The sequence below is a fragment of the Patiria miniata genome, unplaced genomic scaffold (genome assembly GCF_015706575.1).
Source record: "Patiria miniata isolate m_02_andy unplaced genomic scaffold, ASM1570657v1 HiC_scaffold_25, whole genome shotgun sequence".
NCBI classification, from domain to species: domain Eukaryota; kingdom Metazoa; phylum Echinodermata; class Asteroidea; order Valvatida; family Asterinidae; genus Patiria; species Patiria miniata.
In genome coordinates, this window is record NW_024037064.1 from 9,404,357 (window position 1) to 9,428,526 (window position 24,170).

The 24,170-nt window shown below is 39.9% G+C and overlaps 1 protein-coding gene across 1 annotated transcript; it reads right to left on the reverse strand.

The window, feature by feature from the left end:
* Nucleotides 1-396: 396 nt before the first annotated feature.
* On the reverse strand, nt 397-23,096 carry LOC119733008. Its single transcript, XM_038206589.1, has 25 exons — nt 23,036-23,096; nt 22,402-22,542; nt 18,979-19,302; nt 18,393-18,533; nt 16,708-16,914; nt 16,012-16,335; nt 15,814-15,918; nt 15,325-15,465; nt 15,050-15,205; nt 14,496-14,708; nt 13,271-13,600; nt 12,647-12,976; nt 9,546-9,851; nt 8,913-9,197; nt 6,933-7,082; nt 6,435-6,456; nt 5,844-5,908; nt 4,910-5,122; nt 4,222-4,332; nt 3,564-3,748; nt 3,065-3,187; nt 2,685-2,796; nt 1,634-1,730; nt 919-1,018; nt 397-477 (listed from the first exon to the last, which is right to left on the reverse strand). Exons 1-25 carry the CDS (start codon nt 23,094-23,096, stop codon nt 397-399), a joined length of 4,323 nt encoding a protein of 1,440 aa, XP_038062517.1.
* Between the last annotated feature and the right edge of the window lie 1,074 nt (nt 23,097-24,170).

The window sequence follows — 24,170 nt, forward strand, 5'->3', positions numbered from 1 at the left end:
GGGATATTTAGTCCGAATTTCAGCTCAGGAAATTAATTCTGGTTTAAATAGGAGCATTTTTTGAACTACACTTTCAAACTCTAAAATGTTAGTACGAGAGAAAATAGAAATGACTCTACAAGGATACACATTGTGTTTCCCTGCATTTTCATGTAACAGCACGGCACAATCAATGTCATAATGATGCTCTTTATGGACTGTATTGAGCAATTTTTTCACGTCGCTGTCATGACTTAATCTTCTTTGCAAACATAAGGATATGTCGCTACTTTTTATTTGGTACTCATACGTCTCAGCAAAAAATACAATGACTAAATCTAATATCCCAAATTATCGTGATTTGTGAAATGGTCGAGAACTGATTGTGCTCATTGATTCACTCCAATGACTCTTCGCTTAGATCTTTTCAAAGTCTGATCCACCTGAGACCGACATTTTGTAGATGTTCTCCTGGCAGCTTTCCAACAATATGCATTCCTAAAATCAAAAAAAGAGAAGAGAACGCAATGTAGAGATTTAAAACTTCATCCACCAATTCCATGTTGTCTGATGGGTATGACTAATATTCTCCGTAAACATGTATAAACCTCTCTGCCATGAAATTGTAAAACGACGCTTGGAATTGACACTTTGCTGGCTTGAAATAACTCTCAATGTAAGTAGCCAATAAAAACCAACGAATTCAAACCTCACGTGGGTCACGCTCAAGATACCCAATTCTAAATATATCATTGATGGGTAAAGTCGAAGCAAAGAACAGACGGTAACAAATAATTGATATGAACAAAAATACTAAATCTGCGAATTCAAACCTGACGCTAGTCAACTTCACGTCACCCGTTCCTTAATTTATCCTTGATGATATCCAAACCTGGGCTATCTGGAAATAATATTGTTTTATATATTAGGCCTACTCACGTTAGCTTTTCCCAACAATCCTCCAAGTTTATCGGTGATCGTTGCAAATGTCGGTCGGACTGCCGGGTTCTTAGACCAGCAAGCACGCACTACCTGGTACCTAAGAAAACAAGTATGAAGAGTTCAGTGTTTAAGGACAATAAACTATGCCCTGGATAAAAAAAACTGGCATTCATGGATTAGTATTTTGCCCAATTTTGATCAACAAACCATCTCATTATTGGACAAAATCTTACTCAATATTTGTTCAACATTTACCCAAATTAACCAACAATGTCTTACCATGATTGGAAAAAACACAGAACAGCAGTGTTTCACCCATTTATTTTCACGGTGTAAACATGGAGAGATAAGGTCTGACACTCATATTTTCAATTTCCTTTTCATCCTGTCCGACAAACCGCCAAGATTTTCTCTTTTTTTTCGCTTTTGGTTTATTTTGTGCCATCAAATGTAAAGGTCGTATCCTTTGATTAGTTCCGCTCAGTTCCAGTCACAACATAAATTACATAATGGACATGATAAAGCATCAAGAAATAGCTACCGGTAATTTCGCTGTTTCCTTTGACCCTTTAAAAGGGTGATTAATATTAGAAAATCATTTTCAAAATAATTGGTGCAACCAATTATTGCGAGTTAAGGACATTATAACCAAAAGTGTTTCTGCTTGTTTTAAACTGATATCGTATTTGTTTTCTTAAGCAATGAAACTCACAATTGCAATCGACAGTGGTCGGGACGGGGCATCCGGTACCCTGACTTCACTTTGGAAACCACTTTCTTGGCACTCATGGTCGGGTAGGGGTGGCCACCTGTGAGGAAAATTGGAGTTGAAAAACGAGCTTTGTAATCCAGTCAATTCCAAGTCAATCCCACGTCAGATCACAAGGCAAGTCACAAGTCAAATAACAAGTCATATCACAAGCCAAATCACAAGTCAGATCATAAATTAAATCACAAGTCAAATCACACGCCAATCACAAGTCAAATCACAAGTCAATTACAAGTCAATCACAAGTCAAATCACACGCCAATCACAAGTCAATTACAAATCAATTACAAGTCAATCACAAGTCAAATCAAAAGTCAAATCACAAGTCAGAACACAAGTCGAATCACAAACCAGAAAACAAGTCTGATCACAAGAAAAATCACACGCCAAATCATAAGTCAGATCACATATCAAATCATAAGTTTGCCTCGAACAACCAAACATGATCTGTGACAAAGGCACTGTTTCAGTGTACCATGTTACATTTCTTTACAAATTGGATGTTGTGGTCACGGGAGGCCAACTTTCAGCAATGGTTCTCTTCTGCGCTGCATGTGTATCTCTTGAAATGTGATTGATGTAAACGTGGTGACAAACGTGGTGACAAACGTGGGTCAAAAAAAAAATGCAAAAGATGCTTAAGTGTTTGGGTTGCCTGTCATGTCCTATGGTATAACGTCACAGGGCAACATACTCTATAGCTTATGATTTGACTGGAATTGAAAGTGGTTGACGTGTGAGTGACTATTAACTCAGTCAATTGCAACTCTGTATACAATGTATAAGAAAATCAAATTACGATTTCGATCATTTTATTTGAATACCTTCTTTGCAAGACGAGGGAAGTTTAGTTTAAGATATTTAAAACAGGTTGATTCAAACGTGGATTGATACCATGCCCAGAACCATCTTCATATTAGCCTAAAGTACACGAGCGGCGCCCAGTGGTCAAAGACCTTTCCAGAGTTTTAAACATGGATATCATAGGTCTTACCCAGAGTAACTATTTCCCACAGCAGAACCCCAAAAGACCACACGTCACTCTCTGTTGTGTACACGTCATCAACAACGGACTCCAGTGCCATCCATCGCAGAGGGGAAAATCCCTGAACGTCAAAAGAAAAGAAAATGTTACCGATAAAACTGCGTAACAAACATCCTGATAGAATGCACGTTGAAGAACATTAAACGAAAAACACTAATCTCAATTGCATGATGTATTATCACTTTGGAAATAAACCCTGATTGTTAATTTGTGTTAAAATTATTGTCGTTGCTGTTTTTGATTATGTATCTTGTAGTTGTAATTGGAGAGCCTCTCGCTATTTTTTTATGTCAAATATTGTTTGTTTCTGAATGAGTAAAGATCTTTACCGTGCGTTTGCGTTGGTATGTTCTCATTTCGGCGACGTCACTGGCGAATCCAAAATCGGATATCTTGCTCACCATATCCTCGCTAACGAGGACGTTGCGGGCGGCAAGGTCTTGATGAAGACACTGGTGCAAATAAAACGAAAGGGGCAAACCTACTAAAGCTGACCTCGCAGTGCACACATTTCTATCCAATTCATCCAGAATGGCCATTAACTTAACCATATTTTTAATTACGTGTATACACAATCGGTCGGATTTATCCCATTCATTGGGGTTAATGAGTAATCATACACGATAGCACTGCCCGGCTCACAAGTGACATTCTGTTCTTCAGTCAGCCAGTCAGTGAGACAGAAATTGAGGCACAAAGTAGTCTTGTGACCCCTTGATGGCATCGACTAGATTTCCATGTGTTTCTGACCACAATCTTCTCCCAACTATAAGGACTTCCCAAACTATAGTTAGCGCCATTGCAATAGTCGGAGCATTACAGACTCACCCCTTGTGAAGCCAAGTAAGCCATGCCTTCGGCCACGCCCCTGGCCAGACTTAGCAGAGTCTTGGGTGTGAGGGATGCACACACAGCCCCTCGTAGGTTGTCATACACGTGTTCGGATCGGCTATCAGTAAGAATATCCTTCAGGTTCCCATTCGCCATGTGCTCCATGATGACATAGATCGGGTCTGTGCATACGATTGCCAAAGTATCAACAGTTGAACAATTGCCCAATAAGCAATTGCCCAATTCTATCTTTCCGTACGCGCATCATTATTACTTTAAGGTTTTTAAGGCAATTATTTGAAAATAATGTCTGAAAAAATGTGCCAACATAATTGAAAACAACTTTTGGACTTAATGAAAAAATAATATATAAATGCAGATTGGAGATTCGATTCCCATACTGCCAGAGATCTTGTGTACATTTTAGCTGGTGTGTTTATCACCAAATTAAAAATCGTCAAATCAATTAGTGCGCAAGCAGTGGGAAAACCGCACAGTGGCTTACTGATTGATGATTTCAAGACGTTTGCTTTAAAAAGGGCTATTTTTTTTGGGAAAGGACTTTACTAATAAATGTAGTTTCTGATTTAAGGCCAACAGTTGATAATCAACTTTCCCACGATTAAGCCGAATTATCACGCCCGTATAGTGTTACCTTCGTTGATGCAGTATCCAAGGAGCTTAACGATATTCGCGTGACCACTGAGAGGTTTCATCGAATTCAACTCTCGAATCAGGTTCTCTTTCTCCTTCGGGTCGCTTTCATCTGCATGATATGTAAATTTTAGCAAGAACATTAGGGACTTCTTTTCTCAATACTTCTAGGGTGATGAAATGTATACAAGCTCTTTGCATGAACAGTACACGGCACTTTGTAACTACTCACATGGACAGAGATCGCGCGCGAACGGGTGAAGAATACACAGCCATTATTATTAGGAGACTCAAATAGGCACCAACCGATGCATACGAGCGTAGCAACACATGCGCCTCTAGCTAGCGTCTGTCACTTATGGGTAAATAATGTGTATTTATAAAGCGCAAATATCCATCAGTATCTGTGCTACAACATAATATCGATGCTGATTTTTGCCAATGGAACATTCAAAATACAATCTCGGCCCCCTGGGGAGTAAACAGCTCGATGCTGCCAGCTCGGCGCAAGGCAGCTAAAATCAATCACATCTCTGCCCCCACATGTGCCCGATTTACTCCTGGGTGAGGAGAAGCAATGAATGACAAAGTGCCTTGCCCAAGGGCATACGCACCATATCCCCAGGCTCGACTCGCTCGGCACTCCACTAACGCACGGATTCCTAACAGAGTATTGACGGGCCTCTCACCTTTTACAGTTTTGACAGCCACGCGGGTGACGAGACCTGGCTGCTTGATGTCTAAGGCTCTCGCAAGTAGCACCTTCCCAAAGGTGCCCTGAGTGAGTTCTTGCAGGAAGGTCAGCTGATCTCGCGAGATCGCTGCGCGGCAGTCCGGGATGTCAGCATAGGTGGACTCAACCGGCTTACTTTCAACTGCTCGAATGGTCTGCATAGGGATCCCTGCAAAGAAGCATTCATACGACACGCTTTCTTCAGAAGCACTCCTAGAAATATATCCAAATAAATAAGTCAGATTCGTTCTGAAATTTCTTTCATGTGACTTGCATTTGACACGCAACGCCAGTACATCGCGAGTACTTTGTCGAGTGTGTAAGTAATTTATCGAGGGTCCTCCAACCAGTGTCCATTCATTTCGGGCCGCACTGTACCGTTTGTAGAGGTCTGCCGCACTTGCAACTTATCAGAGTTACACACTGCAAGCATTTAACTGAATGTATCTTTAAACGTCTGAGAAAATGGAAAACGCCTGCCCTCATACATATTCACAAAGGGCATCATTCATCCTACCAAGTATCCTTAACAAGTATCATTAGTAAAGTATGGACAGCACTTTAAAGACTAACTTCCAATTAAAAGTCTGGCATAAGCTTTCGTGGCCACTGCTACTCTATTAGATGTAGTCACTGCAGTGACTGGTGAAGTAGCTATTGTATCTAGCAGCAGACTAACACGGCTGTATACAACATTCTTAACAAGTACCGAGGCTGGTTCTTCGGGTAGTTTATGTTACGCTTTTAATGAGAGGTCATCTAGGAGGACAATTTACCATTCCAGAAAATTTTACAAAATTCAAACCTTTTCTACCTCAAGGTTAGGTTTTTTTTATGACACCAATTGAGGTTGGGTTTATTTTCCACAATGTGTTTCTTAGATTACTTACCAACGTTTTCGTAGCATTCTGTATCTTCAACGACTCGGACTGGTCCTCCGGTCCCATCTTCACTGCTGGTTACAAGCAATTTAGATCGGGGTTTTAAATGTTCAAAAAATTGGGGCTGGGGTCAAGCCTCGCCCTGCAGGTTACTGACTAAAACTCGTCCGGCCCTTTAGAATTGGCTAAAACATGTTTTGTCTGCAGATTAGTACACCATGTATAAGTTTGAAAATACATCGTGTGTTTAGCCTTATTCAAAATGTAGAGTGTCATTTGGAGTAAAAATTATTTTGAAGCCAATTTGGATGCTATAAAGACTTTTTAAATGCTAACACTCGGGAACATGCGTGGCTATTCTTTGCAATGTTTTAAATTTCAATTTGAGGTTATATTGCTAAATTGCTTCAATAAACGTGATAGCTGTATCGTTTGAATTAAGAGTAAATTGCTTTGTTACAATCTAGCCAATTCCATTGTGCGTTCTTTTCTTTATTCCATATCAAGGCACACACTTGATGTAATGCAGGCTTTATTAATAAGTTTCAAGAAGGCCTAACTTAAACAATATTTTGTTTTTAAGCAGTCAATAATACTTACCTTTGGGAAACATTTTGTTGTTCTGTTGAGAAAGTAGAAATGTTGAATACGTTTAACGACGACACGATAAACATGTAATGCAATAGGCGGATTCGATGTTTTGTACGCAACAGTTTTATCTAATTTTAAATACATTTTTTAGGTGAGGTTAGATTTAGTACAAATATTTGAAGCTCTACTTTTCAACATAATATTGATTGCAGCATTATCAGAACTGATTATGATTTCTTAAGATAATACAAATATGAGACATGTATGATGACTGTGGTTTAAATGTTCAGAATTGTTTTTTAAAGATCTGGGAATTGTCGAGTAATCTCTCATCAGAAAAAAAATATGTTTTTAGGTGGAGGCAGAAAAAAGCCCGCGTGCTCAAGAAAATTAATCCATGTGTACCACATGATGCACAACTACTCAAGAGTTTTTGGTGCACAAGGCATTAACAAATATGAAAGCTTTATCCATTGTTTCGAAAAATGAGCATAGCAAAGGTCTTACCCTTCTTTTGCGGTGGCCTCTTTCGCTTACGGTAAAAATAGCCGGCCGCCTGTATTGCGATACTGATGAGCAAAAGTATTCCCAGTACACTGATGGCAGTTAGATACGGCCAGCTTATCAGTATGCCGATGACTGAGGGAGCAACGGGTGCTAATAAAAACAAATCAAAATATCGGAAGTATCGTTTCAATGTAAATCATAAACTGTGAGTGTATCTTTGACACTTTTTTTGTCCAGTCTAAGTATAAAGAGGGTCTGATCTTAAAGGCAAACATTTGGCTTAAAAAGAGAAAAATCCTTTATACAAGTATGTAAGCGCATAAAACCACCAAATTATAGTTGGCCTGAGACATAATGCCGACACAGTTTACTACATCTACACTTTTTTACAAACATTATGCATGGCAGCCATCTTAGAAAACAATAATTTTGTTTTGCTGGGATATGCATAAATGAACTTCAATGCTTTCATTGCTACTGACAAAAGATGCCCTCTAAAATGGCTGCGACGCTAAAGATATTGTGGAGCTTGGTGGCTTTCCTCCAAACCGGTTATTTCTCCCTCAAGAATATCAGAGCGTGACAAAACAAAAATAGGCTTAGTAAACAATCCAAAACATAACATTTCGGGGTTTTTCAGGACCCAGTGCCCCATTATTATGCTAATGAAAACCTATTTGTTTTTTTACTCTTAGCGGCTCAAAACTATGGATTTGAGCGAAGGCACCCTCTTTTCTCGTGACGGTGCCATTTGTTTGTTAATGCTAAACGATGGCAACAAACTCAGACTGCGAGAGGGTCAATATCTTATTTTCCTAATAAATTGCCTTCTAAGAACACGAACTAGACGTTTCAAGACGGAACGGGAATTGTTTTTTTTTTGTTTCGCACAAGTTTTTGTTTTTATTTTGCCACCCCGAGAAAATTATGAGTCATATTTTGCTTTTGGCAAGCGGTTGTAGGCCTTTTAACAATAGCTCTGATGCTTTGTGCATCAGACATTCTGTGCGTGGCTTATCCCATGCATTGTGAACTTTAAATGTCTACATTGTATCAACAGGCATTAGATAATGGTTCAGTTTCGTGTTGTGCATAACGGTATGGCACAGATAATGGGTGCTCTAGGCCATGTGCATTGTGAAATGATATTTACAGGAGCACAACGCAATTGCAATACATAGGCTTTGCGTGCAGCTTGGTGAAGGTATGTGGTATTTGTATCTCGTTCCAGGGCACTGTTCTGTTATGGTCGATGTTGGACAATGGTGGACGGAGTGCGTGAGTTGACCTGACCTAGCAAAGAGGCAGGTGAGTTTGGATTAAATTTTAAGATATATTATGAGATCAGAATGAAATTAAACTGAATACCGTTAAACACTAGCCGCATTTTTGTTATTTTGTTGTCATTTAATCAAAAACTGTTATGTTTTGTCTTTGTTTTTTTCTCATATCGTGGAATCAAAATAGCGCCTGTGATTTATCATTGAATTCTAACAAATTGTTTCTTCTGCAATTTGTTAGCTTCTCAAAACTCGGATTGGGGCACAGAACACCCCGTAGTCGTATGAATTAGTAGACCACGTGATTTTTGTCTTAAAACCCCAATGTAAGCAACCATACTAGGTATTTTGTTTTCAAGATTATATAGCAAGTGTTCCTGTTTTGTTGGCATTGTAAGCAATTACATCAACCTAACATGTATTATATGGAGTCTTGTCATTACCACATGGCAACTTTAGGTTGCTTGTTCGCCTTATAGGGCGTATTACCCAATAGCAATCCTCTGCCTTGTCAGTGGAGTTATTGGCAATAATGAAAAACGATCGGAAACGTTATTAGAAAATAATCTACTTTAGACGAATAGGTAATATACATATCGCACACCGGATCATTTATATTAAGTACTAAATATACGAGCCCGTCGCAAGACTCGAATATTCGGACAATTTTAATTGATGGCTAGATATTGCAAGTTCTTACAACGCACGATGACATCAACCAGGCTGGAATACACCACCGGTGGTACACCGTTGTCTCCGCGGCACCTGTACGTCCCAGCCTGCTCCCTACTGATGTTGATTAGCAACAGTGTGCTTGTTCCATTGCTGTAGAGAGAGGGTAGGGAGCCTGGAGATTCGACCCTCTCCCACGTGATGAAATCAGGGGGCATGGGATTGGCGTCTGCGCTGCAGGAAAAGATCACGTTATCTTCCTCCTCAAAAGTCCTAGATGTGATTTCAGGTGGCGCAGAAAATTCTGGACAGTCTAGAACAATATATAACACAACACTTACACGATACATAATGTTAAGAACTTGAGATTTCTAATCATCACTTCAAAATGCATCCCTCCAAAAACACCTGAAAACAAAACTAGGCAAGCCATGTAAAGTTTGTACAAGAGGGCACACATTTCAATTCAGTTGAATCGCAATGGCTATTCATTTTAAGATCATATTATTGGAAGCCGATGAATCCTATACAATGGCACTAGCCGGCACACTAGTGACAGTAAGTGGGTCGGTAGGAACGTCAGACGTCAAGAGAGGTAGACCTTATAAAATTTAATGACCACTAGGATCAGCAAATGAAAAACAAACAAACATAATCTTACACTGTACGTCGATTGGACCCAGCGATCCTATTGGGTCTTGATCCCAAGATCCTCGTTTGGTAGAGCATGTGATCATGTTCCCATTATCTTCTCTGGTTGGCGTGAAGTTTAACGTGCTGCTGAACCTGTAGCGGTTGCCCGATGTTAACATGGCGGTGGTATGAGTGCCGGCAAGAGGTAGGCCCCCATTAGTCCAAGCCAGCTCCCAGTCGTCAGGGTATCCGTGGCTGGCCTGGCATGTTACTTGAACGGTCTCATTTGCAGTCATCGACAGATTGCCTGATACAGCTGGAGTATCCGGGGGACCTGCACATCATGCCATGCAGAGGCACAGTCATATACGATAAAAAAAGACTAAACCAAGAAGATACACATTCTTCTAGTAGATTCTGTATGATATGGTTCGAGTGATTAATGGTATTTGAGTTTTGTAGAGATAACAGCTAGGATAATTCTCTCCAGATACACTATGTGAGATCATGATCTATTGTGCATTTCGGTATATTTGTCCTGAATATGCTCTCCCATCACATTGCTTCTAAGGTTTGGACACATACCAAACCATTTCCCATTCCCTGGAGCTCAAATGAGGACACGCCCCACTTTCAGTTTCATGAGGTCATACGCAGTCTAGTTGCATAATTAATCGCCGAATATGTTTACGTATAATAGACCATGGTTGGCTTTGCCAGGGCCAGGGTATATTATATAGACTACTTTCTCCTGGGCTTTTCATAGCGAATGTGACAAAAATACCGATCATTGACGCCGCCTATTCCGACCTACTCCAACACTCTAAAAGGTCTCGGGTCTGATCTGACACGGAGTACAGTTTTTTTTTTCTCATGACACTTCGAGGGTCAAAATAACCCAAAGAATGAGTCAGAACACAGAACCTTACCAGTAACTTCCACTGTGACCGTCGCAAACGGTAGAGGGAGCTGCAACTCCGCTGTACTAGCCACACACTTAACCATCTGCCTGTGATTGGTTCTGCTCGGGACGAACGTCCAGCTGCTCGTGGTGTCCACCAACCCACCACTTTCTCCAGAAGGAGGATCAACAGTTCTTTGCAAAGCGTCATTCAGGAACCATTGTATGGTAGCGGCTGGCCTTGTCTGACGCACCAAGCAAAAGACAGAGTGGGGTGTCCCTTCCATGACGCTTGCCCTTCCACTAGTCACGTTCCCGCTGGAATCATAAAGGGACAAACTGGATCCCTTTGGAGGAACTGAAAAGAGGAAACGACAAATACAAAAAAGTGTGTTCTGAAAACAAAACTAGGCACGCCTAGTTAAGCTGGTCCAAGGGAATAGAACTTTCTACACAATTGAATCACGATAGCAGTTTATTTGAAGCCGGCATAGATGTAGTCAGATCCATCCCAAAACCATCCCTACCACATAGGCAATTCTGTGACAGTCAGATGGTCGGTCGGTCGAGGATCAGATTTGTACAAAGAAACTGTTTGACCAGCAAATGCCAAAACAATTCGTACCCCAGACGTCGATTGGACCCATCGATGCTATCGGGACTTGGGTCCAGGATCCTCTTCTGGCAGAGCATGTTATCATGTTCCCATTATCTTCGCTGGTTGGCGTGAAGTTTAGAATGCTTTTGAACGTGTAACTGTTGCTTGATGTTAAAGTAGCGTTGGTATGAGCGCTGGCACTGGCAAGAGGTAGGCCTCCATTAGTCCAGATCAGCTCCCAGTCATCAGGATATCCGTTGCTGGCTCGGCATGTTAGTTGGACGGTCTCATTTGTAGTCATCGATGGGTTGCCTGTTATAACAGGAGTGTCCGGCGGACCTGAAAATGGGATAAGGCAGGTTACTATAGAGGCACCATCATCCGAAGAGTAGCTTCTTTCCACATTTTCGGTTTGCGTGCTGCGGTCTTTTCTTTTTTTTTAATACCAAATCAACCAAGTGATGATGAGCGCAATATACCAAAACATTTTTCAAACTTTTTTGGCTAGACTAAGACACACAATTCACTTGTTAAAGCCAGAGTCCATCATTCGCAGCTATCCAAAAAGTAACTGGCATAATTATTGTTGAAAAACATACTTGGTTGAAAAATAGTAAAGGGACTAAATTCCCTGTGAAATTGTTTTAATGGCAAGCTGTCATTTTGAAGAAATCAACAAAAGAAGGCATTTCCAAGCACCGTATGAAATTCAAATTGGTATGTTATTCGGCAAAGCACGCGCAAGCATTGGCACGACGCATACGCGCGCGTGGTTGCTATAATTCGTCGGGTCAGTGCAAGATCAGTGGACAGAACTTTCTATACCATTGAATCACGATGGCAGCCCATTAGAAGCCGGCATGGATGTAGTGTAGTCATATCCACCACAAATCCATCCCTATCACATATGCTAACATGTGACAGTCACGCAGTTGGTTGGTCGAGGGTCAGATACGTACAAAGAAATTCTGGGACCAGCAAATGCAAAACAAAAAACTTACTCCGGACGTCGATTGGACCCATCCATCCTGTCTGGTCTCGGATCCAGGATCCTCTTCTGGCAGAGCATGTTATCATGTTCCCATTATCTTCTCTGGTTGGCGTGAAGTTTAACGTGCTGCTGAACCTGTAACGGTTGCCCGATGTTGACACGGTGGTTTGAGTGCCATCAAGAGGTAGGCCTCGATAAGTCCAAACCAGCTCCCAGTCGTCAGGGTATCCGTGGCTGGCTCGGCAAGTTAGTTGGACGGTCTCATTTGCAGTCATTGATGGGTTGCCTGTTATAAATGGAGTGTCCGGAGGACCTGAAAATGGGATAAAACAGGTTACTAGAGGCACATGCTGCGGTCTTCTCCATTTTATTCATACCAAATCAGCCAAGTGATAAGCGCAATATACCAAAACATTTTCCAACCCTTTTCGCTAGTCTAAGAGACACACTTTACTTGTTAATTGCGTCATAGCGTACAGATATTGCATTAGTCCATGTAGGTAAACAGGCGTACTACGAAGCCGATACACACTTGGCAAGCCATTGTACTCTGAGCTTCCCTCAACGATTTTGATACAATACAAACCAATGGCAGGATGCCCATTCTGATGTCATTAACTCGAATACACATAACTTTACCTGTGACATCCACTGTGACCATCACAAACGGTAGAGGGAGCTCCGACTCCGCTGTACTAGCCACACACTTCACCCTCTGCCCGTGATTGGCTCTGCTAGGGACGAACGTCCAGTTGCTCGTGGTGTCCACTAAACCATCGCTTTCTCCAGAAGGAGGGTCAACAGTTCTTTGCAAAGCGTCATTCAGGAACCATTGTATGGTAGCGGCTGGCCTTGTCTGACTCACCGAGCACAGGAAAGAGTGGGGAGCCCCTTCCACAACACCAGTACTCGCACCAGTTAGGTTCCCACCGGAATCATACAGAGATAAACTGGATTCCGCAGGTGGAACTGCAAACGGGTATGAATTGTATTCAAATTATCCCCAAACTTTTGTATTCGAATAGTAAGTACATGCTAGAACAGCAGATGTCCCCGTGTGGCGTAACCCAAACAGAAAGTAAACCAAAAAAGCGGGGGTGCGTGAACCATTGATGAAGATTAAGAATAATAAACACAGGAAACAAAGGAGTATATGACTAGAATAGACAGTGCTTAGAACTAGGACGGTGATTTATAAAATTTACGTTTGCCATATCTGGAAAGGAAAGTCGAAAGGGAAAAGATTTACTGGACGCATGTTACCTTGCACATGAACAGTAACGAATATATTAACAACGGGATGTGTCTCTGCAACGAACGCAACGCATTCAAGTAGCTCCCCGTGGTCGCTCTCTGAAATGGGTATTGTTACAGTACTGGTGCTTGTGGTGAAACCGTCGCTATCTGTGACATTGTTGTAACTGTCGGGAGAAACCTCAAGTCCCCCGAACGTCCACGAGAGCGAGACGGGTGCTCTGATATCAGGCACTCTGCAAGTGAATCGATTGAAGACTCGTCCAATCGCATACACAGTGTCTCCCATGTAAAAGTTATCTCCCAACCAGTCAAATATAATGATAGATGTCCTGGGCACTGAAAAAAAAATCCAAAGATATAGGCAAAATTGGACATCTTGTCTAGATGTATGAGTTACTCTCACATTGATTTTTTTAAATCGGTCTCTGCACCACCAAATACTACAATTTAGACGTCTGGTATGTCGAAATGTAGAACCCTGTCTCATGTAAGTTAATTTTATTATCGTTTTATTTATTTATTGCAGTCCAGCACTTAACAATCATGATGGAATTTATATAAACGTTTCTCCCGTGGGACGAACGGGGAGTGCAAGCTTTGCTGATAACTATTCGTTCCATGGCTTCTGAACCACGGTCTTATAATCCGTCCTTGATTTCATGAGAATTTGTTATTATTTCACTACAAGATAGATTAATAGGTGAGAGGTTTGCGATAACACAATGTGGAAATATCTCTTTTGTGAGTATGTGTGGTTCTGAAGTGAACCTGTTGGGTTAACTCGACGTTTCGAACAGTAGGCTCTGTTCGTCATCAGGAGAAACAAGATATATTGCTCAAAAATCATGAGGGCTTATAATTCATGGGGCGGCCACCCCACAGAAAAAAAAAATTGTTCCACAAGTATTCCCTCCAATACAAGTAAAAAAGTCATTTTATGTGCCGTGTTCAAAACTGACGTAAAATATAACAATTTATCTTGGTAATGCCGGTTTATTCAAGAACTTGCCATTCAAATAAGGTGTCACAAAGTAAAACAGATACTGTTTGTAATCCTAATGATAATATGATGTTGTCAGTTCAGTCTTTTGATGTGAAATGTTTTGCAATAGCAATCTCTTGAACAAAAATAACCGGGTTGACTTCACTCGTATTCGTGGAAGCTGAGTCATTGTACTTAATGTTACGGGCATTGGATAATAATTCCACGATAACATTCTATAAAGGTTACCTTGAGATTCCACGTCATCGATGGCGATATCTGAATGTGAGCCGTTCCCACGAATCCCTTCAAACGCTATGAAAAAGCTTGACGATAAATTCGTGACACAGATCTCCTCCTCCAGCCAAGTTGTTCGGTTGGTTTGCTCACCGCTTCTTGAAAACAGAACTTCACCTTCAGTGACTGATTCGCCAATAGCTACACGAGATGCGTTTAGAGTACCTAAAAAGTACAATTCATTTACAAGTCCTTACAAAGCTTACGCTCACGAAATATAAACATGATTTTTTTCAACTCTCAAAATAAGCCTTATATGAAGGAATTTTGTAATACATGTACATTTGAAAAACTGCTCTGTGTTCAAATATTTTACAATTTCAGTTTATGTGTTTTCATAGTGTCTCTTTCTGAAACGGTTTATATATACATGTTATGTAATAATTATAATAACATCTATTTCTGAATTTTTTTAAACATTCATAAGTCAAAAAGGTTCCTATTGCAGTGTTTTCTTTTACAGTGAAGTGATTTTGTACCTTAGGTGATATCACTGTAATACGTACCCATATTGCTCCCGTACATGTTGTACCAGAAACTAAAGCACCACGCGTGGTTGGCGATCTGTTCTTTGCTGGGAACAACTGCAGGGCTGATAAGCACAGCGTTGGTGCCCTCAGACGAGTGGTATTGATGAAAGTAGGCATAACGGCCTCTGTAATCTTAACAAGTATGAGTTGTGATAAATCAGCTAATAGTTCATCAGATGAAGCTTTGGTAATAAAAAGTTAAGAATGGACTTTTATGTTCATTCCAAGAATATTCAGCAACATCCACATACCTCCTACAGTCTTGTCATGGGCAGGGCCAGTAGAAGAAGGATGTGTGGATCCCATCTTGAGTGACCAGTCTGTACGGTCTTCCTTTGACTGCCTCCAACCACACCACCCTTCTTCAAAGGTACAGTTGAAACCTACTGTCGCTAAAATATAGAACACATAATCTCCAAATCAGCATTCATGCGATCATCTAGTTATGGTGAGTATGAAGTGCCCTGGGTATGAAGTGCCCTGTATATTTCAATTTAGTAAATACTTACAATTGACAACCAGTCTGACTACAAGAGATGCCTGGACGTCGAATGGCTCTTCAATACTTGCCACGCACCGCAGCTCCAAACCATTGCTGTCTAAGGTCGCAGTGTATGCCCATCTGCTTCTAGTGGTGACTAGCACATCACCTCTTCTAAAAGAAGGTTTATATATTTGTTTCCTGTTGTCGCCAAGGTACCATTGAATCGTAGCTGAAGGCCATGTATCATTTGTCTCACAAGCAAAGGTGTTTGCTATACCAGTTGCAACGTTCGCTGTGCCCCCAGGTCGAAGTCTGTTTCCACTGGGACCAGTCAGGGACATTAATGATGACTTTGGTGATACTATAAAAAGAAAGGAAAACATAAATGCTAAAAAGTGGATAGACGATTGCCATTAAGTTTGACCCAAAAAAAATATTTGAAATTGGATCTCACCTCTTACAGCGATTGACACAGTCATACTGTCGATCGGCTCACTGTCTGCGTCGATCGCTTCGCACTGTAGTGTTTTCCCAAGGATGTCTCTGTTTGGTGACACAACGATACTACTGCTAACGCTCAATCCGTCGATGGTGTCGACGCTTCTGTTAATGACTTGTTTAACTCGCTGGCCAGCCAAGGTCCAGACAAATTCTACTTCGTGATTTGTGTCAGGTACCATGCAGGTAAATGCATGATCTTCTCCTTCCACAAGGACTGCTATTCCAGCATTTGAAGGAAAGTCTTCAGTTGAATCAAAGAGGAACATTCGAGGGATTACTGGGGGAAAAGAAACAAATAACTGAACCAATTAGGGAGGAACAGCACAACGAGGACATTCATATAACAGGGAATACAATGTATTAGTTTTCATTATCAATTTATATGTTTATTTTATGGAACTGATTATTTTTTTTTCAAGAATGTCACACACATGCAGCCTAGTTTCATCGAAAGGGGTCTAATTAAATCATAGCAGTAAAATTCTTCTGGTTAACCAGAAGAATCATAAGCCGTTCATGTTTTACATGGTTCGACCCTGTCAATGTGGAAATCATATGAAGGGTGGGACATTTTCGGCTCAATTTATCAGACCGCGGTAGTGTTAATTTGATGTAGATTTGGAAAAAAAGAGAAGAAATCAAATTATACCGGTATTTATGTCATCAATTGCAATATCTGAGTCGAAGTAACCACGAACTGCCTCCAGGGCAATTTGAAATTCCGAAGTAGCATTTCTCACACAACTCCTGGCCTTTAACCAGAATGTTCCGTTCGTGTATTGACCGCTTCTCGTAAAGATGATTTCACCATCACTGAGTGTCTGATTAACTGGAAGCTGATACACATTGAGAGTCCCTGTGAAAGCAAAAAAAACCAAATTACGACGAAATTAATTGATTACTTTCTACCAAGCTCACGAAGAGATTCCAGTCCACGCCGAGACGGTTGCCCTGATTGTTACTTTACCCAATCATCTGCTCTGATAACCGAGCAGGCTCACTTTATGTGTGAATTTGTCAAGCCGGTGCATTACCACCATTCAACTCCACTACGCATTTAGCAATACAACTGTGCAGATGCTTTGAAATGATATAAAATGGATCTTGAAAAGTTCCCCTTAATGCCAACACAACTCAATGTCTTTGTCATAAAACAATTAAATCACTATGTAGCCTCCGGATGTGACACCTCTCATATCTTGTAGACTTCAGCTGAGTTTTGTTTGGGACTCAGGTGAGGCTCACCGAGCTGAAATATACCGCTTGTGGGGCGCTCACCAGCCGCTTTAGCCGGTCTCGACAACAGTTTCCAAAACAGCCTTTGTTTCATTAAAAAAACATATTTTGGCTGTTTTGGCATACTGCCAAACAAACTTTGTTTTTCTTTTGATTTGTCGCTTTTACGGCAAACTGCTCTTCTGTTCTTCTTCTATCCCCTATTCCATAGACTTTCTACATTTTTCATCGTCTACAGCTCCTCTGTCATAGCATATTTTTTAAGATTTCACATAGATGAAGACGTCATCTTGACGTTATTTTAAAGGTGCATATTTTAAAGTCATATATGTGAATAACTACTGGTCTGATTGGGTTGAAAGTTGGTATGTATATACCATGGATGATGACGTCATCGTGTGATTTTTAATAGATTTTTGGTGGTTTTTTTTTACCTAAAAAGCCGTATCCCACGAACAGAACATTGTAGTAGGTTTTTTAAGTAATATTATTTGCACAAAAAAATCTGACGAGTGTGGGATGTCATACCGAAAACAGCCCTGTGTTTGTCCAGAAACACTAGTCTGGTTATAAAAACATGAATTCATGGACCATGCATCATAAAACAGCTGTTGCAAACATATCATTAGAACGGTTTATAATACTAACCCATTTCGTTTCCAAACATGTTGTACCAGAAACTGAAGCACCACTGTTCTCTTCTTGGCGAAATTACAGGGCTGATAAGCAGAGCCTCACTGACTGAAATCGCTTCTAAATAGATGTAGTGCCCACTGGCATCTGCACAGAGTGGTTGGCATAGAGCAAACAAAACCGTAAACTTTCGAGGAGATTGTGCGTTGTTGATGTCGGCATATTTTCATAATATGAGCTGCCTTGTTGTCTTTGATGCAGAGTGGTTAAGTCAATGTCAAGATGAGGCGAAATAAAATCCTGGGATTTTTGCAATCGGCTCTGGTCCAGTTTTACAAACGTAATAAAACATTATGTTAAAAGAAAAAAAAATGGCTTCCAGGGTCGACTTTAAATTGTCAAGAAATTAATTTTGAGACCCAAAACCGTAGAGATTTAAAAACATTGTCTGATCCCATTACGTACTGCCTAACGTCCTGTCGAACTGTGGCCCGGATGAATATATAGGAGTTCGCCCCTGCTGCAGCAGCCATTTATACCTGTCGTCGTTGGATTGTCTCCAGCCACAAAACCCTTCCTCGAAGGTGCAGTTGAAGTCTGTGGTTGCTATAGCAGAAACAAAACGTACCAGCTGACAATCTCAATTGAAACCAGTTCAAATGTACACTGATTTCAACCCCTTACATAGGGAATTAACTGGTCTAAACTAGTGCCTTTTGGGTTCAACTGTCATCAACTTCTTGAGTCAACAAATCTCAGTTAACAACTAGTTGACAAAATTAGTTACCTAAATCTATATGTGCATAAGAATTATTCTGGCGAACTTGTAGTCTGCATGTATCAGTTACTAACTGGAGGTGAATACAAACTCAACGGCTACCACTTTCAAATTTGAGAAATCAGGTAGGCCCTGGTATTAGTGGAAATGGGGCAATAAAATAAGTTTAGAACATCCATGCAAGGAAATATTTATTCATTTCCTTCACTCATTTTATATTTATTTTATTTAACATTAGTATTCATCGCGATTTGAAAGTATTATGCATCTCACCCTTTACAGCGATTGAGACAGTCATATTGTCGATCAGCTCACCGTCTGCGTCGAACGCTTCGCATTGTAGTGTCTTTCTATGGTTGTCTCTGTTAGGTGACACAACGACACTACTACTAACATCCCATCCGTCGATGGTGACGACGCTTCTGTTACTGACTTGTTTTACTCCCTGGCCAGCCAAGGTCCAGACAAGTTCTACTTCGTGCTTTATGTCTGGTATCAAGCATGTAAATACATGATCTTCTCCTTCCACAAGGACTGCTATTCCACCATCAGAAGGAAAATCGTCAGTTGAATCGAAGAGAAACATTCTAGGTATAACTGGGGAGATATGAATGAACCCAATCAATGAAGGACAATGAAACAATGAAAACAATTTTGTTTACCATGGCCTAACTCAGTTGTAAGTATACTTATGAATAAAAAAATCTTTTTTCGTATTTAGGCATTTATTTATTGAGACAAATTCATTCAGGGAACCATATATATTTCGGGTCACGTTTTATGTACACGTTATTTCTGGTTTGATGCGTCAAGAGTTTCAATTGTGCATAACGAGTGTTGATTTATTTTAGACGGGTTATGCTGCACAAAGTAAACTACTTTTTTCAGGAAATACGAAAATATCACGAACGTATAAGTGTGCGTATTGACTTTGATGACGTCACAATATAATGAAACTGACATTATTTTTGCAACAATGATCCCCATAGGTACAGAAGGACTTATTATTTTAAGTTTAAAATACAAAACATTGATCATTTACAAAGTCTGTCTTACAATAACGTCCGGTTTTATGACGTCATAATTATAAAACTCGAAGTAATGTGTTGTCTAACCAATGTTTGTGGGCAATTTAATAAAATTTCGACATACGGTTTTTAAATTTCAAATAATTGTCTTCGACTTGCCGCTGAAGGCATCCTTTCGAAGGATGACGTCATAATATCCATTCTGACTGAAACACTTTCTCAGTTAGTATTACTGTAGTAAATATGCGTCCTTATTCAAGTTGTATCGATTAATCTTTGTACTTCATGGTTATTGGTGAAGTTCAAGCGGTTTTTGGACAAATATATATTGTTCAAGACAATATCTTCCACCTAAGTAAAAATTAACACACATGTTAGTTCAAGACTAAATTTTGAAAGTATGATGTCAGATTTTGACCTTAATTCGCCCCTAATTTGTTGTGTGATGACGTCATGACGACGTCACAACTGTTGTCACACACGGATGAATGTTTGTACAGGTTTTCAGTGTCATCCCTTGAACCGTTAGGAAGACATGAAGATGATTCTTTGTTCTGTTTATGATTATGATTTAAACAAAAGGGTCACTTCTGAACTAAAATCGCTTGTAATTTGATAACTTAAGTTATGTCGTCAACATAATGTCATACTTTTGTGCACACCACTGTATCAGGGTTGATGTTGATGTTCACGGAGAATTATTGTCATTAAAAGGCACACTCAAAAAGAAGAACAAAAAACAACTTGGGTTCACCCTCTCACCCTATAAATATAAAGAGGAATGCGGGTTTATATACCCATTATATTTTTTATGGATGAAAATGTATCTCTTTTCAACAGATGCCACATCCAAATGATTCCATTTCCTGGTTTTATCGAAATGGGAAAACTAGGCGTCAATCAGAATAATGTTCAATCATAAAGGTAGATCTTAGTTAAATATAACAAAAAGTGATAATCTTTTGATGTTTACAAGTTTGACAATGTCATTGTGTCATTCAGGGTATGAGTGGGGAAAGTTTTGGCATAGTTTACTCCGATTGGGAGGAACGGTAATTTTTGTTAAAATAAAACTTCATACCAGTTTTGATGTCATCAATTGCAACGTACGACCGCCAACTGTAACCATGGACTGCCTCAAGAGCAACTTGAAATTCTGAAGTAGCATTTTTCACGCAGCTCCTGGCTTTTAACCAAACCATTGTATTCGCATATTGACCGCTTGTAGTAAAGATGATTTCACCCTCGCTGATTGTCTGATTTACTGGAAGCTGGTACACATTGAGAGTCCCTGTGAAAGCAATTATAAAAGCAAAATCACGAAAAGAACGATTTTTTTCAATTTTTTGTTTTCTCACGTAAAATCATTTCAACGTTACTTTGTACAAACACGGTGTATTTGTTTTAAAGAGTACTTCTTTCTCGCATGATATGCTTTTTAATGGGTAATGAAGGTAATGATTGTATCAATTTTTGTGATCAAAAACAAGTATTTTATGCATATTATCCTAACATCTTTATTTAATTGCTTTCGCATTTGACACAGATATATTTTGATCAATATTCACACAATACAATCCTTTGGCATCCTACATCACTACCTTAGCTCATTGTACCCACTTGGGGGTGGGAACATTGCAGAGGTAACATTTGTTTTCCTTTTTTACCCCAAAATGTGAAATGCCCAAACAAAATCAACACGTATGACGTAGTTCTGGCAACATTATGAATGCTTTGCCTTATTTTAAGCTTTACTCTAACTGATCCTAAACGTTCGCCTTATGTCAGAATTTACAATTATTCAAAATACAGCCCATACGTTGATGAAAACCTTCTCGTTAACCTGAACGACAGCACAATGTTGTTAATGCCGACTACCAAATAGTGCAAAAACAGCAGCAACTTATTATAATCCACACATTCGCGTCTAGGTATTACCTAAACTGGATAGTTTAGTTTTTGAATATGATATGATGACATCAAAGTTTGCGCAGAAATATTGAAATTAGCATTTGCAAAAACCAAACACCCTTTTAAGATTCAATACGTGGATTAAAAAAATGAAAATGGACACGCAGATGCAGAATTATATATCTCCGTCAGGCTTTTCATAAAAAAGCAAATGTTTTAAACAATTGTAAAAATGGTTTGGCGATCTTACCCACGTCGCGTCCATACATGTTGTACCAGAAACTAAAACACCACTTGTTTGGGGGAAGTTCCATACTTGGCGAAACTACAGGGCTGACAAGTATGGCGTTTCTGCCTTTCCTTCCATATGAGTTTCTATAAGCGATGCTGTGGCCACTCGAGTCTGTACAGGACAGGTTTTTTTTTTAGGGTAAACAATTAACCGATGATGTTGGAAGAAATATTGCGCCGATGATGGAAATAATTTAGCAGATGAATATTTAGCAGAAATACAGGTTAGCTAGTCCATGCGGGTTAGTTTGGTTAAGTCAAAGCCAACTACATTATAGCTTAATGTCTATAGTGTGAAACCTGGTGCAGTAATTTGAAACATACATGTACAACACATTTATATTTCACTTCACGTAAAAAAGGCATGCACTTTCGGTTTTGTCATTTAGGAAAAACGTTACCTTAAATTTAAGACACAACTGAAAAATATAGTTTTGCAAAATTCTTTGTGTTCAAAAAAACTCACCTCCTACTGTTACGTCAAAATTGGGCCGAGTGTGAGAATAAGGAAGACGCCCCTGATACAGATGCCAGTTATACGTGTCTCCACCGGATTGTCTCCAGTCACAAAGCCCTTCCTCGAAGGTGCAGTTGAAGCTTGCGCTTGCTGTGACAAATAACAATAGTACGCATACTCGTTAACTGACAACCGTTAACTGATTTTTTTTTTTTTTTTTTACAAAGGATGACCTTGCAGTAAGAAAAGGACATTACTTCCACCAACTGTCAAAACGACAAATCAATGTTATCCGTCCTTTCCGGTGGTCTTGAGTTTACGATTCGCGTTGTATGGAAGTTGCTTGTGAAAAGTGCCTATTGTGACTTTGCTCAAAACCCAATGAGAAACACAAACTGAGAACATGCATTGCGTCCCTATATGGATGTGAGAGTTCGCCATAAAAGACGATTTACGATATACGTTCTGCTGCATCAACACTTTCATAGTGGATCAGAGATCGTTTCAATTAGGGGCAGTTTAAGTACGTGGCCAATGAAGTACAACAAAAGTGAAATTCGGTAGATAAGAAGACGAAAGGCAGACAGGAGAGCGAGGGGCGCTCAGTCATCAAACCACACGGAGAGCAAATTCTCTGACTTACCTGTTCGAAATATTGCCAGCCATACCATGAAGAGAATAGGGTGTAGGGCCGCCACTATCATCTTTGTCTGTAGTTGTCCGCACAATAGTCAGACTGAATTCCACTAAAATTTGCAATCACCTTCTTTAAAATCCTTTAAGAAAAACGCAAAAAAATGTATAGGAGTCATGAAAGGAATTTGAACTTCAGTTCTATACAAGTAATTGTTCATGTTTGAAGCTATCATTACAGTTTCGACTTATTACCTAACGGCGGATAACACCATAGAACGTCCTCGTTGGTTTAGGCCCAAAAAAAAAATATTTGGTCTCTGGTCAGACCAAAGTTTCGGAATTGACGCGGTCACGCGGCTTTTTTTTTTTTTTTTTGCTTTTTTTTTTTCTTCAAGCTTGGATTGTACAGACAAGGTAGGTACTATTTTGCTTTTTTGGTGTCCTCATGTACACTGGTGTCCTCCATAATTTGCCTTGGTGCTTTCGATCATTTGCTTTGGTGCAATTTCCCTTTCCTTGGTGCTCTTTGGTAAAAAAAAAAGATTAGGTGCGGAAATAGAGGGCGCTGTTGGAGCTACCGCGGAACATTTTGGAAAAAAAAAAGATTGACGCGCATGATTAAAATCGACGCGCGCGCTGACCAGAGACCGACTTATTATTTTTTTTGGCCTTAGATTGGATAACACAGAGGACCTTGTGGGATACGATAATTCAGGGTGGCTACAAGAATACTGTTGCGGAGTTATTAATATGAGGAGCAAATAGCAAGAACAACTATGATGTTCATGGCTGCTATTGCAATCGATCGAAGTTATACCCCTGTACTAAATTTGCACATACGTAGTGTATCCAAAAAGTTGAATTCGGCTTGATAAAATATGAGACAAAATCACACCTCCCCTCCACGAAAAAGGTCATATATTGGGCTTCTATAAATATAGCGACACTATTGAATGTCATGTATCATTTCAATTTGATGTGTAGGTTTATATAATGGTCGTGAATTATTCACGGTGAATATACCAGTTAGCACTTGCTTTTAATACTGTTTGTTAAGCACTAACTCGTATCTGTAGGAACACGTTGTGAACCCTTTGATACTTTTTTCTAACATTTGCTTAAAACTGAAAGTACCGACTTCA